We start from the raw sequence: 18,915 nt of genomic DNA on the forward strand, positions 1-18,915 counted from the left end.
AAAACAAAATAAAAAGAATGGGAAAAATAGAAGAGAATGTGAAGCATCTCATTGGGGGAAAATTGACCTGGAAAATAGATCCAGAAGAGATCTTTTAACTGATAGTCTTCATTTTCATGATGCTATGTCCAGGGCTGTGCTTTCTTTTTGTCCAATTTATTTATTTTTAGTTTTCAACATTCACTTCCATAATTTTAAATTTTCTTTCCTTCCTTCTGTCCTCCCTTCCCAAGATGACATATAATCTGATATGGACTCTACAAATACATTCCTATCAAACACATTTTCACATTAGTCATGTTGCATAGAAGAATTATATTGAACCATGAGAAAGAAAAAAAAACCCAAAATAAATCAAAAAGAAAATTGTCTGGTTCACTCTGCATTCCAAGTCCGTAGTTCTTTCTCTGGATGTGGATGGCATTCTCCAGCATGAGTCCTTTGGCATTGTTTTAGGTCCTTGTATTGCTGAGAATGGCTAAGTCTATCAAAATCAGTCATTGACACTGTGGCTGTCTCTGTGAACAATGTTCTCCTGGTTCTGCTCATTTCACTCAGTATCAGTTCATATAAGTCTCTCCAGGATTTTCTGAAGTCTACCTGTTCATTATTCCTTATATCACAATAGTATTCCATTACATTCATATACTCCAACTTATTCAGCCATTCCCCAACTGATGGGCATTTCCTTAATTTCTAGCTTTTGGTCACCACAAAAAGAGCAGGCTATAAATATTTTTGTATATGTGGGTCCTTTTCTCACATCTTCTCCAACATTTATTACTTCCCCTTTCTGATATATTAGCCAATCTGATAGGTGGTACCTCAGAGTTGTTCTAATTTGCATTTCTCTAATCAATAGTGATTTAGAATATTTTTTCATTTGATTATAGGCAGGAAATGAAAAAGGGAGAATGTCCAAAAGTAGCCTGCAAGTGCTAGTGGCTACCACTGAGTGAGCTGCTTTATGTGTTTTTAATTAGCAGAGGTTGGTTGTGAACAGAATTATCTTCATTTTTATCTTTCAAAGTTTGTTATATAATTTTGATGTATGCATGAGAGATACCTTGTTGGAAGAAAGTCTTCAAAAGGATGTTTTGCTCTACTGAACCAATTTTTTTAAATATTCAACAAAGAGTAGAATTTTGTATTTTCTATCTTTTTCAGTAAATTGGAGTCTCTTGTGGAATGTTTTCAAAAAGCCCACATCCCCTATTAATATTTTCCTGTGTATATTATACTTAAAATATTTTACATAGATGGAGAAATAGGCATGTTGGTTGGTGCTTACTGATATTCTTTTGGTCACAGTTTTTGTTCTTAATAGAATGCAGTATTTTTTCTACACCTTATGACTTCCCCTCATTGTGATTTGATATTTCAATATTTCAATCTATTGCTGGCATAGATCTCTATACAGCCTAGGTATAATATAGATGAGTTTCTTGGGTGATTGTTTGGATCTGGGGGGCAGGGGGAGGCAATTGGGTCACATACCCAGGGTCACACAGTAAAGTGTCTGAGGCTTGATTTGAACTCAGGTCTTCCTGACTCCAGAGCTGCTGCTGCAGCCATTGTGTCACCTAGCTGACCTTCTTCTGGTGTCCTTTAATGCCATTTAAAAATAACTCCTCTATAATCACATCTATGAATGTGATATTAAGAGTCAAAATGTGGAATACTCTACTTCCTTTGATCATGTAAAATTTGTTATAAAATCATCAAGCACTGTCATCTGAAATTTGAAAAAAAATGATTGATTAACTTACCTTTCCTGCCATTTTTTAAACATTGCTTTCATTCACTCAATGAAAAGAATACTAAATTTGGAATCAGAGGAGCTTGGTTCATCCCTTAGCTCTAACACTTAGTCAAGTCTTTATGGACTTCAGTTTCCTCACCTGTGAAAGTGAGGAAGGTTACACTAGATGTCCTCAGATGTCCCTTCCATCTGTAATTCTGTTCATTGTACTGGACTACTGATGAGCTGGACAGTGTCTGCTCCATCAGGGAGGATCACTTGTAGTCTGGTCACTCATGAAATTTCAAAAACAATAACCCTTCCCAGCACAGTGATGGACACAACTGTCAAGACTAGTGTAACCACATTTTTATTTATAGGACAAAAATTTCAATATTTCTTAAACCTAAGGACATAAATAAGAAAAGGATCTGAAGGGGTTATGGATACAACCTCTTAATGGTTTTTACTGAGTTATTCCACCAGCCCTTCCAACTCTCAGCTTGGTTAAGCTGGATATCCTTTTCTTCTTTAATCTTGTTCAGATCCAACTGTAATTTCTCCAAATATTTCTGGGGATCAAAGCAGAGGAAAGAGATCATATTAGGAAAACTATCATCTTCCCTTACTCATCAGTTTTCCCTCTCCTATCTCTGACTACTTAGCCTAGCCTAGACCCTATTCAGCAGGCAGCAAGCAGTGGGCACCCAAGGCAACCATCACCCTACCCAACCTTCCTCTCAGTGCCCATAGCAGCATATTCTGATTAGCTATCAAATGTTACACACACACACACACACACACACACACACACACACACACACACACACACACACACACACACACACACACACACCCTGTTCAGATGAACTTTCTAGCAAGGTTGTACCAGTGCTGAATTTCATTGTTTATCACATGTTAAAACCATGTGATAGGATGCATCTGAAAGCATGGCATAAAGGAAAATGTCTAATGATAGCATTTGTAGCTAATGAGGTGAATGCAAAATAGGACTAATGGGAAGGGGGTTCCCAATTTATTCCTGAAAAATAAGTCAAGGGAGGGAAATCCAGCTCTCTGGCCTCCGGCTTACATTTGTATGTTGTCCTAAGGCTTATAAATCACTTGTATGTATTATCTGAGCAGATCCTGAACAAGGGCCCTGGGAAACAGAGAGGGCAGTTTGTATTATACTTCATTTTGGGACAAGGAGGCTGAGACCTTACCCTCATTCTCCCTCACTCTATGCAGCCAGCCAGTTGCCAGATCTCTGTAGAAGTCTCCACTTCAATAAAATCTCCTGTATCTCTCCCTTTACTCTCATGACTACCACCTTATTTCAGTCCTTTATCACTTTTCTCTGGGACTATTGCAAAAGTCTAATAATGAGCCTGCCTCTCCAATTCATTTTCCACCCAGTTGTCAAAGTGATTTTTTTCATAACTCAGCTCTAATTGTTATTCATCACTTGAAATATTCTAATGATTCCCTATTGCCTTTAGGACCAAATGCAAACTCCTCTGGTTGGATTTTAAAGCTCTTTACAACTTGGCCCCAACCTACTGGTCCAATTGTGTTATATATTACTCAGACGAGGCTGGCAGCCTTCTTGTTCCTCACACAGGACACAGCATCTCTGGTACCTTTACACTGACTCTTCCTTATTCCTGCAATACATTCCCTTCTCCTCATTGCCTAGTTGAATCCCTTGTTTCCTTCAAAACAGTTGAAATGCTGCTTTCTACAGGAAACATTTCTTGATCCTCCTCCCATATACCTTATATTAATTTGCTTTATGCATATATATACTTATAATGTATATGTGTGTATATATGTGTGTGTACATGTATGTTGTTTCTCCTCTGGAAGAATATAAGTTCCTTGAGTCTGGGGAGTTTGATTTTTGATCCCATTTCCTGTCATAGTACCTGACATGTAGTAGACTTTTGTTGACAGACTGATTTAAGTAATTTGTGCAAAGTCACATAGAATCTTGTGACTCCAAATCCAGGGCTCTTATGACTACTTTGTATTGCACACTGGTCAGATTTCCAGTCAGAGCTGCTCCAAAGAGTTGGTATGTGACTTATATTGTATAGTCAACTTTCTATCATATGCATAGGGATGGGGATGACGTTTAGATCTGTGATTTCACTGGCATAGAGAATGTCCAGGTGAGGAAACCCTCTCCCAAAACAAAATGGCCCCTTTTCTGCAACTTAAAATTGTAGAGAGCGCTCATCTAGTTTAGAGGTGTTAAACTCATGGCCAGCAAAACTCTCAAGTGAGGTAGGAACCAGACTAGGATGTAATTTAGGAAATGTTTAATAAAATAAATAAAAATGCTATACAGCTAAGATAATGTTAATTTGTGGTTTTCTAAGTCAAGATACAGACTAAAGGGATTCCCATTTCTACTTGAGTTGGACATCACTGCTCTAGGACACTGAGAAGTTAAGTAACTTTTCCAAGGTCACTCAGCCAGTATGTGTCAGAGCAGGCACTCAACCTACCAACTCTTCCTGTCTTTGAAATCATCTCTTTAGCCGCTGCACCTAGGGCATGCCAGAGCCGGACACTACATGCTTCTGAGACAGATTCTTACATTTCCAGTGTGAGCATTTACACCACAGAAATCGAGAACTGCTACAAAACAGGCCTTGATTTATTGTTGATTGCATGGACTTAGGTGATGGAGAAAATGTTAACAATGCAGGTTAAATTCAGAAATGTGTCGTGTCTATGAGAGCCAGTTGTTAAAACACTTATTCACTAGCACACAGCTCACGAAGCCATGCTGTCTCTCTCTGTTATAGGTATGTAGTTTATTTCCTTTACAGTAAACGTGTCATAAATGTGTGATCTCAGGATGACTTAGCCCTCGCCACCTACTTAGTACGCAGCTGGTCTGTCCTCATGGGGTTCTGCTTGGGGAATGCAGATAAATTTCACTTCTTATTTGAGCTTACCTGATTGAGGAAAGACAATTACTCTTACCTGTCACCTCTTAGAATCCTTCACTTCCATCAAGGTTTATCTCAGGTGCTACCTCCTGTGGGAAGCCTTCCCTTTTATCCCCTAGTTGTTAGTACACTTAGCCCTTCCACATTGTGACTTGTACCATCATAATTTCGAACTATCACAGGTTAGCATAAGGAATTAAATGGGAATTTTGGGGAAGTTTTGGGTAAGCCACAAAGATCATGAGAAGGCCAGAAGATAACATAGAAAAAGTTTAGAAATTCAGAAATGCATCAAATATTTGTATAGAATTGTTTAATATCAGCATATTTTATCTTTTAGTACCATAATACTTCAGACTTCTTGTCTGGTACAAATGGAGGGTCAAAAAATTTTACATGGATTTTCCAGATCACAGGGCTGCCTTGCCCCTAACCCTACTATATGGAAGGGATAATTGTATTCCTCAAATTGTCTAATATTCACTTCTCTGTTTAAAAGTTATCACTCTTAATCACTGTACATATCATCACCCCTCCATCCCTTCTTCCAAGATCCTTATAAGAATTGAAGCAAATTTCGGTGTCCCTTTCAAACAATTTCCCTGCACTCACCAAGTATACAACATCTCTTGCTTCCACTACTGCATAGTGGCCCAGGGTGCTTTTGGTGGTTATTATCGGAGGTGCTGCTCTGACGTAAATTTTGTTGTGGATGGTGAATGGTGTAGGGATGATTCCTGGCCACTTCCTGGGAACAAGAATGCATTTAAAATATGGCAATGGCCTCTATTTTGAATTTCTCATCAGTGACACCTAAAGATACAAACCTAATGTCCTTTGCAGTCAATATTTGTTTGTCCCTTACTTAAAAAGCTTATAGTAAATCGATTCATCCTTTCTAGAAAACAATTTGGAATAAGGCAAGAAACGCTATTAAATTACTCACATCCTTTGACCCAGAGATCATACTACTAATATGACAGCCCAAGGAGGTTATTGACAACAAGAAAAGAAACATCACGTGCACGTATGTGTTCATTAGAAGCCTTGTTTATAATAACAAAAAACTGAAAACAATATACATGGTCAATGACTGAAGATTATTGTAGATTAATGTAATGGATATTACTGGTCCATAAGATAAGTGAATGTAAATATAAAGAATTCAGAGAAATATGGGAAAATGTTTTTAAATGATAATGAAGAAAACAGCCAAAAGAATAAATATACACAATAGTTACACCAAATAATTGACAATGTGGAGTCATAATTAAACTTCAGTTAAATACAGCGGTCAGCTTAGAACCATACTGTCAAAGTTAATATATCCATCTCTATCATCTCTGCTAACTAATAACTTTTCATGGAGCATATTTTTTTTAATTTAGCACATTTTTATTGTCTTCTATATGCATAGCACTGTTCTCAATACTGTGAAAAGGACAAAGAATTATAGGACCAAATCACTTCTCTCAAACAGCTTAGAGCTATTACTAACACATATAGAGAGTTTGAAAATTAGCAAAATGTTCTTTTGGAGTATATTTTTAAAGGTGTTTGCCTGTTTGTGGAGATGAATCTATCATGTCAAAACAGCCCCCAAGATAGCAATAAATTAATAAACAAACGACAATGACCAAAAAAGAAGCTAGTTACTGTTCCTCAGGATTTTAAGTACAATGATTTATTTAGGCTAGGATGAGCAAGACAAGTGTCCTGGTAAAGGCTGGGAAACAGATGGAAGATGGTATCTTCTGACCCAGATGCCACTCTCAATTGTTTAGAAAAAGTGTTTACGAAATAAAATCTGAACTCCTTAGCCTGATGGTCAAAACTCTCTATAATCTTGCCCCAACCGACCTTTCCTGCCTAACATGATTTCCAATGTGAATCCAGCATTGCAAGACAGGCCAGTCATGCCATCTCTAGAAAGTTCCTTGAGCATTCTCACTTCCAGGCAATTGTTCATGCTGTGACTTCTGACCACCTCCTACCCACACCAACAGTGTCATCCCTTTTCTTCTCCTAGTCTTATTCATTCTGTAAGACCCCACGAAGGTCCCAGCTTCTCTGTTTGGGTTGTTCTATTCAACATCTGGTATATGAAAAAAGAGCTTTTGTGTTTTCTTTTTTGTCCAAAGGCCCCACAGCTGCAGCCCAGCTTTTGCTATGTGATTGGTCTGGTCTTTTTGTTTTTTTTTTTGTCATTCAACTGATAACACTTGTCCTTTATGAAGCTTTTGTCTAGCACAAGTCTTCCTTTGTAATGTCTCAGTCTCATCTGGGGTGAATCCTAGTTTCTATTCTTCAGGGAACTTCTGCTTCATAGTCACATAAACTCCAGAAAATTCATCTGGAATATGTGCAGAATGCCTGAGATGTTGTTTCTCCACTTGGAGAGGCAAGCAAGTTTGTTTCTGGAAGAATCATAAGGACATGTAAAGGTACTGCCTTGGAAAGACAGCGTAGCATGTTTTTGTATGTAGACATTCTGTAACTGGATCAGGTCTGCTAGCTAGACGGGGAAGTAGAGGCATTCAAAAAGACCTGTCAGCCTTTTGGCTGATCAGCATCACTCACTTTCACTTCCTCATTAATTCTTGGGGATGACCTTCAGTGACTTTTTTTCCCCACAGAGTCCAACGAGAGATGAGACTATAAAGAGAAAAGGTTCTGGAGACTTCTTCTTCTGAGGTCATCTGGCCCTTGCCCTCTGCCTTTTTTTCTGTCCTAGATTAAAAGAGTGGAGTTTTCACAATCTTGTAGGTTCATAAGGTCCAGAAGGCACCTTGGTATCCCAATATTCCAGAGACCAAACAACATCAGTGTCCCAAGGAGCAAGAAATGACCTTCAGAATTGACTTTTGGAATACAGGCCAGTGGAATCTGAGACAAGGACTCATCTAGCAGTCAGGCTACATGAATTTGGTGGGACAAGTGTTACATAGGAAGTAATCTAAGTTGAGCCTATTGCTCTGTTTTCAGCCTCACCCCCTCCCTGCATGCACCACCACCCTCCCCCAAAAGCATTCAGGAAAACTGTTTATACAGTTATTCTTCCAGATCTCAACTTTCCCCATCCCAGCTTCAATATATAGTGGGTCAGCATAAGAAATTAAATGGGAATTTTGGGGAGTTTTGTTGAAGCCACGGGTGACCTACAAAGGCCAACAAATTTCACAGAAAAAGTTTAGAAATGCATAATATATATATATATATATATATATATATATATATATATATATATATATATATATATATATATATATATATATATATATATATATATATATATATAGTATTATATAAGATCAGCATATTTTATCTTTTAAGATACTGTAAACACCCCATAAAAGAAAAAGAAAAAATTCAGACTTCTTCTCTGATATGAAGGGAGGGCCAAAAAATTTTATGCAGATTTTCCAGATCTCAGGGACTCTTAGCCCCCAGTTCCTGGAAGGGATAACATACTTTGTTTTTACTACATCTTGGAAGTAAATGTGCCTGCATCAAAGAAGATGCTGTGCTCTATGAGCAAAGCAGAATTATAGTAACCTCAAAAAAAACGTTACATGTGCAAATTTAGAGACCTCTCTGCTCCAAATGTTCATGTGGATTATTTGGGCCTGACTTTGTGGTCAAGCCTTCTGAGTTTATATTGGTTTGATAGGCCACAGTCAGACACACTGCACCTTGACTCTAAGACACAGAGGTCATTTTGGTCTCCCTTCAAGAACGAAGGACAACCATCAAACCTTTTATAAAAGCTAGTTGATGTTAAGTACTTAAATGGAATGGGATATAAGTCACTGGCCCCCTAACAATGGGGGAACACTGCTGGTAGGGCTCAAGCCAAAGGCAAAGTAGAAAAGAGATGCCCCAATCCCTCAGGGTGAGCTAGAACACTGAGGGGCAGATGGAGCCTTTTAAGCCCTGTGATAGAGGGCTGTGTACTTCCTCCAAAAAGGATGACCTTTATTTCTGCTAGAAACTTGGGTTCATTGAAACCATAATTTCCTAAAGGAGATTTAGTTTTTCCTGTAGTTCAACTCTAAATTTAGTTTATACTTAACTGTAGTATCTGTCCAAAATTGATGTACTAATAGCTCTACAGCTCGTCCATGCAATTGCACATTTCCTCACCAACAAGCATTCTTCATTCACTTCTTAGCACATAGTAAGTATTTAACAAATACTAGTGGATTGATTACTTTATAGATAGTTAAGCCATATTCTTTAGAATTTTTTAGGAGGATATTTTTTAATTATTTAGGAGGTTATTAATGCAGTCAGCACAATGTCATCTGTAAATAAGAACATCTGGAGAACTTTGCCATCTACAGGGAATCACTTCTAAATTTGGACTCTGTGCTAGACATGTATGATAGTAGCAAACACCTTTGGTTGAGCATATGTTTTCTTATCTTATAGCTTTGCTTGAGATTAATACTTAGCAGGTCATTGAACAATATTTTATCTCTGTTGCTACATCTTTTCAGCCAACTTTGCATGATTTTGATGTATGCCAAGGTGATGACTCATTGTGGGAGAAAGCCTTTCAGGTGGCATTTTGTTCTAACAAATTAAATGCATTTTTCCAGTCATAAAAATGGTAACAACAGTGGGAACTTATATCCTCTATACTTTTTAGTACATTGTAGAGCTCTAAAGGCTGTCCAGTTTTGTTTGAGAAGGCCTGCCTATTTCCTTTCAGAGGTTAATCAAGGCATTTGTAAAGAGGATTCTTATAAAAAAATCAGTTAGAAAGTACATGTAAAGTGGTCTAGGAGTTTCATTTCTGGACATATCTCCATGTGAAAGGCAGGGAATTGAAACAGAGGATTTGAGATGCAGGGCAACAGTTTTACAATTTACAGTGGCCCGCCTGGACTTCATTATTCTGGTCTTGTAGGTGGGTTTGCATGGTGAGACAGAGGACTGAATAATGCGGTAGTGCTAAGCAAAGCCATAGTGCCTCTTGTCATACAATCTTTGCCGCTCCCCTCAGCTCCCTTCCTGCCATGGAATACATGGGTTTACAGAATTGCCTAGGACAATGAGAGTTTAAAAGACTTGCTTGAAATCTCTGTCAGTTTGTGTAGGAGGTTACACTTGAATCCAAGTCTCCATGACTCCATAGCCCTAACCCTGATACATCACTGTGCTTTCTTAGTGCTGCCTTTTGTATAGCTGTGGTGTTGCAATCAAACTGTTTACATGGAAAAATATTTCAAAAACTACATCAAATGATAAATAATAGCTAGCATTTAATTAAGGTTTAGAAAACACTTTGCATATGTTATCTCATATGATCCTTATAATAGTACTGTGAGGGAGATGCCCAAACTGAAAAGTGAAGCCCAAAGAAGTCAAGTGGCTTAACTATGGGTGGATCTAAACTCAGTTCTCCTAGTACACCATGCCTTATGCCTCCTAGCTGCCGCTTAGATATTAAGAATAAATTTAAAAAGAAATGAATTCTAGAATCACAGATTTAGGAGCTAGAAGGGACCTTAGAAGTTATTGCATCAAACCCTCATTTTACAGATGAAGAAACTGAGGCTAGGAGCAAAATTTAAGTGACTTGACTGAGGTCCTACAGAGATTCTGTGAGGGAGAACTGGGATATGCACAAAGGTTTCTGGTTCTAAAGCCAACCCTCTTTCCACTGCAGTGGTGATGGAGACTGAAAGTTTTGGTGGCAAACCTTGCCCAGTTATCCCATTAGGCCAGCATAACTAAAGAACAGTATAACTAAATATTGGTTTTCCTGTATTCACTGAAGATGGCATTCAGATGAGAAACAAGGATTTTCCAATACCTTAGTCAAGGCAGGTTAGTCAGTGGTCAGAAGGGATAGTGGCACCACTGCCAGCCCAGCTCAAAAGAAAGAAAGTGCTGGTGCAGCTGGGAGAAGAGAGGGAGGAAAGGATCAGAAACAGCTGGGAGGCATACATTTTACCATGGGGAGAAATTTGGAGTTTTTGGTCCACCACCCTCGTCTGACTATATACTGATTAGGCATATGCAAACAGATGAACAAACGTAGCAATTTGTTGTAGGAGTTTTTAATTTTCCTTTTTTATTATTTGGGACTCACGGGCATTCCCCTTGGAATTTTTGGTTAATTCAAAGTCTGTCTTAATAATAACTTCATCTAAACAAAGGCTGTCCTATGGGGTGTGGGAAATTTAGTTAAGAGCCTTGGGAATTCTGTGTGTTTATCCTTCATTTTCGAAGAGGACCATGACATCAGAGAAATGATGACATGACTTGCACTTGATTTTGTTTTTGAGTAAGGGAGGGCTGTGCAGGTCACCAGCCTCAGTTCTCCTCCAGAGCCATCTGAATCCAGTGACCAGATATTCATCAGGATGACTGGAGATGACCCAGGATGCACTGGGAGACTTTGGCCTTTTAGGCTAAGGCCTTTCTAGGTACTCACTTAAAGTGAGGTAATGCCCATTCAGTGAATAGGCCCCTTTTAAAAGGTAGTCGGGGGATGGCCCCTTTAATAGAAAAGAAAAAAATAGATAAATCATTCTGGGAGGAGGCCAAAGTAGGAATCTCAGCTGTCCCTGACTCATTATGTTTGTTGTTGTTCAGTTGTATCCAATTGCCTTACCCCATTTGGGGTTTTCTTGGCAAAGGTCCTGGAGGAAACTGAGGCAAACAGGGGACTTGCTTAGGGTCACACAGCTAAGCCTCTGAGGCTGGAGTTGAATTTAGGTTCTCCTGACTCCAGGCCCAGCACTCTACCCACTTCACCACCTAGCTGCCCTGACTCCTGAGCAACAGGTAAATTGTAGGCTCCATCAACCTCTTGTGAATTCTCTAAATGAAATTTAATCTATAACCTGATTTAGTTTGTGTACAGAGTTTGTTTGATGAAATTTGTTTCCTTAGGGAATATATGAGATTTTGACTCTAAATTTGTTCAAATTGGGATTATATGGGATTAAGGATCTATCTTCTCTTTAACTTTTATGGCCTGAGAGGAATGTACATGAACTTTCTCTGTTATTTTATAAGCAAAATAAAACACCTTGTTAGAATCCTAATAAATTGTTCACGTTCTCTCTGAGGTCTGAACCTGTGCTTGATTGAGCCTAACAAAAAAACTTATGTTTTTGGCTCTATGATTTCGGAGCTGTGCTAAATATGTATTTGGTAGCAGTTACCCATGAATTCAGAGAGGAGACATTTCTCCCATAGAATGGTGATTCTATATTTCCAATATATGCCTAAAAACTGCCTTCAAGGAACTAAGTCCCATTACGGAAGCTACTTCTGTTACTATCAATCAGTCACCTAAAGACAGGCTTCATCATCAATGCTGTTGGGCTTTCACAAGATCCACAAGATGGGACTTTGTAAAGCTGAACTGCTTTATGAAATGATTCATCATTACATGTTCACTGAATGCATCCTAGGAGCTTGGTTAGCAGTGGACTGACTTCTATCCACCTATGAGAGACATAGCCCAAGTATTTCCACCAATGAGATTATTGCCTTCATCTACCCCTCAGTGTGCTTGGGAAGTGCTCCTGTTATATGCTACTCTAGAAAAACAACAAATGCCTACTGTGTGCATCTCCTGTGGGAGATGAAGGTTAGATAAGAGATGGTCCCTATATTCGTGGAGTCTGATGTCAGTGGAGGGGGACAGGACAGTGGGAGGCTAAGACACAAGCATGGACAAGTTAGTAAACTACATTAGACAATTAAACCAAAGTATTAAAGGGCAAAACAAAGTGCTTTGGGTGTCTGATAAGGAAAGTTCTTGCTTATGGCAGATTCACAAAATATTAGAATTAGGAGAAATCCCTCCATTTTATGTGAAGAAAAAAGGATGGATGTGACATTTGAGGTGAGCTTTAAAGGATCATCAGAATTTGCTCATTAGATTTTAAGCTCCCTCAGGGCAGGGACTGTCTTTTGTCTTTGTATCTCCAACACTTAGTACAGTGCCTGACACACACAGTGAACACTTTATAAATGTTTACTAATTGAGTGGTTTCACAGGATCATAGATTTAGAGCTAAAAATGTACATTACATTAGAGGTCAGTCAGTAAATATTTCTGAAGCACTACTCATGTGCCAGACTTTATCCCAAGTTCTGGGCATACAAAGACAAAAATGAAATCATCTGCCCTCTAGGAACTTAGATTTAGTTGAGAGAAAATGACCAGAGTTAAGAAGAAGGAATCCTTTTCTCATCCCCTAAATAACCCTAACATATTTATGGCTACAAGGTCATGTTGGAAGGGAAGGCACCAGCAGCTGAGAATCAGGAAAGGTTTCATATAGAAAGTGTCATTTGATTTGACTTTAGAAGGAAACCAGTGATTCCAAAAGGTAGAAAAGATGAAGGAATGCTTTTATACATAGTGGAGAGTCAGTGCAAAGGCATGGAGTTAGGAGACTGCATGTTGTGCATGTGAAACAGTTTGTATGGATTGTAGAGCATGAAGAGAGGACAGCTGTGTAAGAAGTCCGGTAAGATCAGCTGATCCTTTAACAGAGAAGGAAAGTGAGGCATGGGGAGGTTGTGACTTGTCTCCAATCACACAGGTAAGAATGACAGAGCAGGGATCCAAACCCAGGTGTCTCAAGCTTTGTTCAAGTGCTCATTCCACAGCATGTTGTGCAAGAAAAGAATGTGTAGCAGCTATATTTTTGACTTACAGATGTGTCTGACATGGTACAGTCCCAGAAATTTAGAATACAATTTCTGGTAGTTGCCAGTAATGAGATATTTTCCTCTTAGATTCAGTTCTAGAACAGAGAAGATCATCTGGATTACAGCTGTATGTAGGACAAAGAGGCAGTCCGTACTATGAGAGATAGCTGAACGCTGCCCTTGGAGTTGTCATTTCTTCTGTAGACCAATGATCAAATAAACAGGTCTTGTGATAATAATTTAGCCCACTCTTTTCCTCCTATTTAATTCTGGGCCCAAATAATTATTCATACATATTACATGTATAATATGTGTGATATGACATATAATATGTGTGTAATAAAAATATATGTATATTATGAAGGCACAAAACATGGCATACTATGCCACTAGAAGAAAATTAATCTATTACATATAATATATTGCATAATATACTATATTACACATGCAATAGATGCAATATATTGTATATCAACATAATAAATGATATTATATCAGGGTGATATATCATTAATTATGCTGATATGAGGGATAATTTATTTTATTGGCATAATATGTCATCTATTTGATTCAGTGGATAGAGTGCAGGGCCTGAAGGCAGAAGGACTTATATCCTCAGACGCTTGGTAGATGCGTGATCCTGGGCAAATCACTTAACTGTTGGCCTCAGTTTTCTCATCTGTAAAATGAACTGGTGAAGGAAATGGCAAAATACTCCAGTATCTTTGCCAAGAAAATCTCAAATGGGATCACGAAGACTTGGACCTGATTGAAATGACTGAACAACAAAACTTACATACTAAACTAGTATAGAAATGAGATGTTAGAGACCAGCACATCAAAGACTGCACATGTGTGATATGTTATATGATAAAATACGGCATATCATTATTTTATATTACATATATATATATGTATTCTGATGGACTAGCTCATTATATTGTCCATCTGATGGCATGTTATCTTCTGGGCAATAGCTGTCTTTCTTCACTCACCTTTTTTGTAAAATGTTGATTGATTGTAAGGCCAAATTCATTTGATGGTCCATGGATGTCCCTGAGAAGCCTCTGTGGCTTTACAGGGCTTTGCAATCAGAGAAGTGTCCTATTCAAATAGTGAAGGACATTCACCATCTGACTTCGCCAGATCCTTGTCAGGCGTAAGTAAGCAGCAAGTTATTATGTGCATGCAAGAAATGGCCTAAATGGGGGGGCGGAGCCAAGATGGCGTAGTAGAAAGACGCACATACACATAGCTCCGAACCCACAACCCATAGAACAACTACAAAGAAGTAACTCACGGCGAATTCTGCACCCAGAGGCCACGGAACATTGGAGCGAGGGAGATTTCTGTTCCGGAGAGACCTGCAAACCTCTCGTAAAAGGTCCTTCATGCTGCGGACTGGGCGCCGGGACTGGGAGCTGAGTACAGCCCTGCCGTGGCCGCGGCACCGAGAGGAACAGATCCGAGCGGGCTTCAGGGACGGGATCTCCAGCGGCCGCACAAGTACCTCCACCCACAGGTGACGGGGGTCTGTGAGAGAGTCCCTTTGGTGGGTCGAGGGGGGAGTGGGGTGCCCCCATGGCTCGGGCCCCCTCGGGAGACAGAAGCTGAGGGGCAGCGGCAGACCAGGGCTCTCCAAGCAGGCAGGAGCCTGGATCCATTGTTGAAGGTCTGTGCATAAACTCCCTGAGGGAACTGAGCCTGAGAGGCAGCCCTGCCCTCACCTGAGCATCTGAATTTAATCTCACACTGAATAGCAGCCCTGCCCCCGCCCAAAGCCCTGAAGCTGGAAGCAGCATTTGAATCTCAGACCCCAAACACTGGCTGGGAGGATCAGGAGGTGAGGTGGGTGTGAGGAAAATATTCAGAGGTCAAGTCACTGGCTGGGAAAATGCCCAGAAAAGGGAAAAGAAATAAGACTATAGAAGGTTACTTTCTTGGTGAACAGGCATTTCCTCCCTTCCTTTCTGATGAGGAAGAGCAATGCTTACCATCAGGCAAAGACACAGAAATCAAGGCTTCTGTGTCCCAGCCCACTCAATGGGCACAGGCCATGGAAGAGCTCAAAAAGAATTTTGAAAATCAAGTTAGAGAGGTGGAGGAAAAGCTGGGAAGAGAAATGAGAGACATGAAGTCAAAGCATGAACAGCAAATCAGCTCCCTGCTAAAGGAGACCCAAAAAAATGTTGAAGAAAATAACACCTTGAAAACTAGCCTAACTCAATTGGCAAAAGAGGTTCAAAAAGCCAATGAGGAGAAGAATGCTTTCAAAAGCAGAATTAGCCAAATGGAAAAGGAGATTCAAAAGCTCACTGAAGAAAATAGTTCTTTCAAAATTAGAATGGAACAGATGGAGGCTAATGACTTTATGAGAAACCAAGAAATCACAAAACAAAACCAAAAGAATGAAAAAATGGAAGATAATGTGAAATATCTCATTGGAAAAACAACTGACCTGGAAAATAGAGCCAGGAGAGACAATTTAAAAATTGTGGGCCTACCTGAAAGCCATGATCAGAAAAAGAGCCTAGACATCATCTTTCATGAAATTATCAATGAAAACTGCCCTGAGATTCTAGAACCAGAGGGCAAAATAAATATTCAAGGAATCCACAGAACACTGCCTGAAAGAGATCCAAAAAGAGAAATTCCTAGGAACATTGTGGCCAAATTCCAGAACTCCCAGGTGAAAGAGAAAATATTGCAAGCAGCTAGAAAGAAACAATTCAAGTATTGTGGAAATACAATCAGGATAACACAAGATCTAGCAGCTTCTACATTAAGGGATCGAAGGGCATGGAATAGGATATTCCAGAAGTCAAAGGAACTAGGACTAAAACCAAGAATCACCTACCCAGCAAAACTGAGTATAATACTTCAGGGGAAAAATTGGTCTTTCAATGAAATAGAGGATTTTCAAGCATTCTTGATGAAAAGACCAGAGCTGAAAAGAAAATTTGACTTCCAAACACAAGAATGAAGAGAACCATGAAAAGGTGAACAGCAAAGAGAAGTCATAAGGGACTTACTAAAGTTGAACTGTTTACATTCCTACATGGAAAGACAATATTTGTAACTCTTGAAACATTTCAGTATCTGGGCACTGGGTGGGATTACACACACACACATGCACACACACACACACACATAGAGACAGAGTGCACAGAGTTAATTGAAGAGGATGGGATCATATCTTAAAAAAAAATGAAATCAAGCAGTGAGAGAGAAAGATATTGGGAGGAGAAAGGGAGAATTGAATGGGGCAAATTATCTCTCATAAAAGAGGCAAGCAAAAGACTCATTAGTGGAGGGATAAAGAGGGGAGGTGAGAGAAAAACATGAAGTCTACTCTCATCACATTCCACTAAAGGAAAGAATAAAATGCCTACTCATTTTGGTATGAAAACCTATCTTACAATACAGGAAAGTGGAGGATAAGGGGATAAGCAGAGTGGGGGGGGGGGGGGGATGATAGAAGGGAGGGCATGGGGAGGAGAGTGCAATTTGAGGTCAACACTCATGGGGAGGGATAGGATCAAAAGAGAATAGAAGTAATGGGGGACAGGATAGGATGGAGGGAAATATAGTTAGTCCTATACAACACAACTATTATGGAAGTCATTTGCAAAACTACACAGATTTGGCCTATATTGAATTGCTTGCCCTCCAAAGGGAAGGGGTGGAGAGGGAGGGAGCTAAAGAAGTTGGAACTCAAAGTGTTAGGATCAGCTGTAATGTTCTTACCACTAGGAAATAAGAAATACAGGTAAAGGGGTATAGAAAGCTATCTGGCCCTACAGGACAAAAGAGAAGACAGAGACAAGGGCAGAGAGGGATGATAGAAGAGAGAGCAGATTGGTCATAGGGGCAATTAGAATGCTTGGCGTTTGGGGGGGGAGGGGAGAAAAGGGGAAAAATTTGAAACCCAAAATTTTGTGAAAATGAATGTTAAAAGCTAAATAAAAAAAAGAAAAAAAAAAAAAAGAAATGGCCTAAATGAATAGTGGAAGGATTTGAAAGTTTGGTGGTGGGGGACTCCTTTCAACAATGAAGCTCATCACTTTCTTCTAACTTAGTAATAACTAGCATTTATAGAATGCTTTAAAGTTTTCAAAGTGTGTTGCGTATATTTTTTTCATTTTACTTCTATTGTGCATAAATGGCTTTAGGGGATGAAAATGGACATGTGATTTCATTAACATTAGGAACTCCCAGGTGACAAAGAGACCCTCTCTACCAGTGCAGGTTGGCACTTTCTCTGCGATGACAGCCTTAAAGTCGCCTAGAGATATGGGAAGTTAAGTGACTTGTCCACAGTCACACAGCCAGTAGTGTCAGAGTCAGGACTTGAGACACCATGCTTTTATCCACTATGCCATCCATGTTGCCACTGAAAACTTTGAAACATCACGCCAAGATTAGTTATCATTCTAACTGGACAATTTTCACCATTAAATCTAAGAACTGAGTTTGAATCCTGCCTCAGTTGCATACTAGTTGTGTGACCCTAGGTTTAGTCTCTCTGTCCTTTAGCCTTCTTATCTGTAAAATGTGGACAGTAATAACTCTACCTTTCAGTGTGGTTATATGAGTCAAATGAAATAATACATGCAGAGTGTTTTTAAATATACTATATATATTATTATATTATATTTCTATATAATATGTTATTGTTCTTATATGTATGATATTGTATTATATTATATTATACAAATGGTAGCTATCATTATCTGCAAAGTGAAGATAATTATGGCACTTCCCTCACAGAGTGGCTATGAGGTTAAAATGAGATAATGTTTAAAAAAGTGTCTTATAAACTCCTTGGTACTGGCTAAGAAATAGAAGGGTAGATCAGGGGAACAGATTAGGTACACAAGACACAGAAGTCAATGAGTATAGCAATCTACTATTGGAAAATCCCCAGCTTCTGGGATAAGAATTCACTGTTTGACAAAAACTGCTGGAAAAACTGGAAGACAGCATGGCTGAAACTGGCCATAGACCAATGTCTAACACTGTATATCAAAATAAAGTTCAAATGGGTACACAATCTAGATATGAAAGCTGATACTATAAACAAATTAGGGGAGCAAGGAATAGTTTGTCAGATTTATGGAGAATGGAGGAATTTATGACCAAACAGGAAATAGAGAACATTATGAAATGCAAAATGAATAGTTTTGATTACATTAAATTGAAAAGTTTTTGCCCAAAGTCAATGCAACCAAGATTAGGAGGGAAGCAGAAAACTGGGAAAGAATTTTTACAACTAGTGTCTCTGATAAAGTCCTCATTTCTAAAATATATAGAGAATTCAGTCAAATTTACAAGAATACAAGTCATGCCCCAATTGACAAATGGTCAAAGGATATGAACAGGCAGTTTTCAGAGGAAGAAATTAAAGCTATCTATAGTCATATGAAAAAATGCTCTAAATCACTGTTGGTTAGAGAGATGCAAATCAAAACAACTCTGAAGTACACCTGTCAGATTGACTAATATGACACAACAGGAAAATGATAA

The 18,915-nt window shown here is 39.0% G+C and overlaps 1 protein-coding gene across 5 annotated transcripts in view; it reads right to left on the bottom strand.

Moving 5' to 3' along the window:
• CCDC180 (coiled-coil domain containing 180) overlaps nt 1-18,915 on the bottom strand; it is a 154,117-nt gene that overhangs the window by 8,848 nt on the left and 126,354 nt on the right. For 4 of the 5 annotated variants that reach the window (XR_011972245.1, XR_011972244.1, XM_072632832.1 and 1 more), the window contains 2 exons: nt 5,317-5,452; nt 2,089-2,313 (listed from right to left, as the gene is read on the bottom strand). The exons of the other annotated variant lie outside the window; for it this stretch is intronic. Coding sequence is in view for 2 of the 4 variants with exons in the window: in XM_072632832.1 (XP_072488933.1) it covers nt 2,182-2,313; nt 5,317-5,452 (268 nt within the window). In the remaining 2 variants the exon portion in view is untranslated. Of the gene's footprint in view, nt 1-2,088; nt 2,314-5,316; nt 5,453-18,915 lie in introns of those variants that run through there. 5 annotated transcript variants of the gene reach the window in all.

This window comes from Notamacropus eugenii, chromosome 1, assembly GCF_028372415.1.
Source record: "Notamacropus eugenii isolate mMacEug1 chromosome 1, mMacEug1.pri_v2, whole genome shotgun sequence".
In the NCBI taxonomy this organism is placed as follows: Eukaryota; Metazoa; Chordata; class Mammalia; order Diprotodontia; family Macropodidae; genus Notamacropus; species Notamacropus eugenii.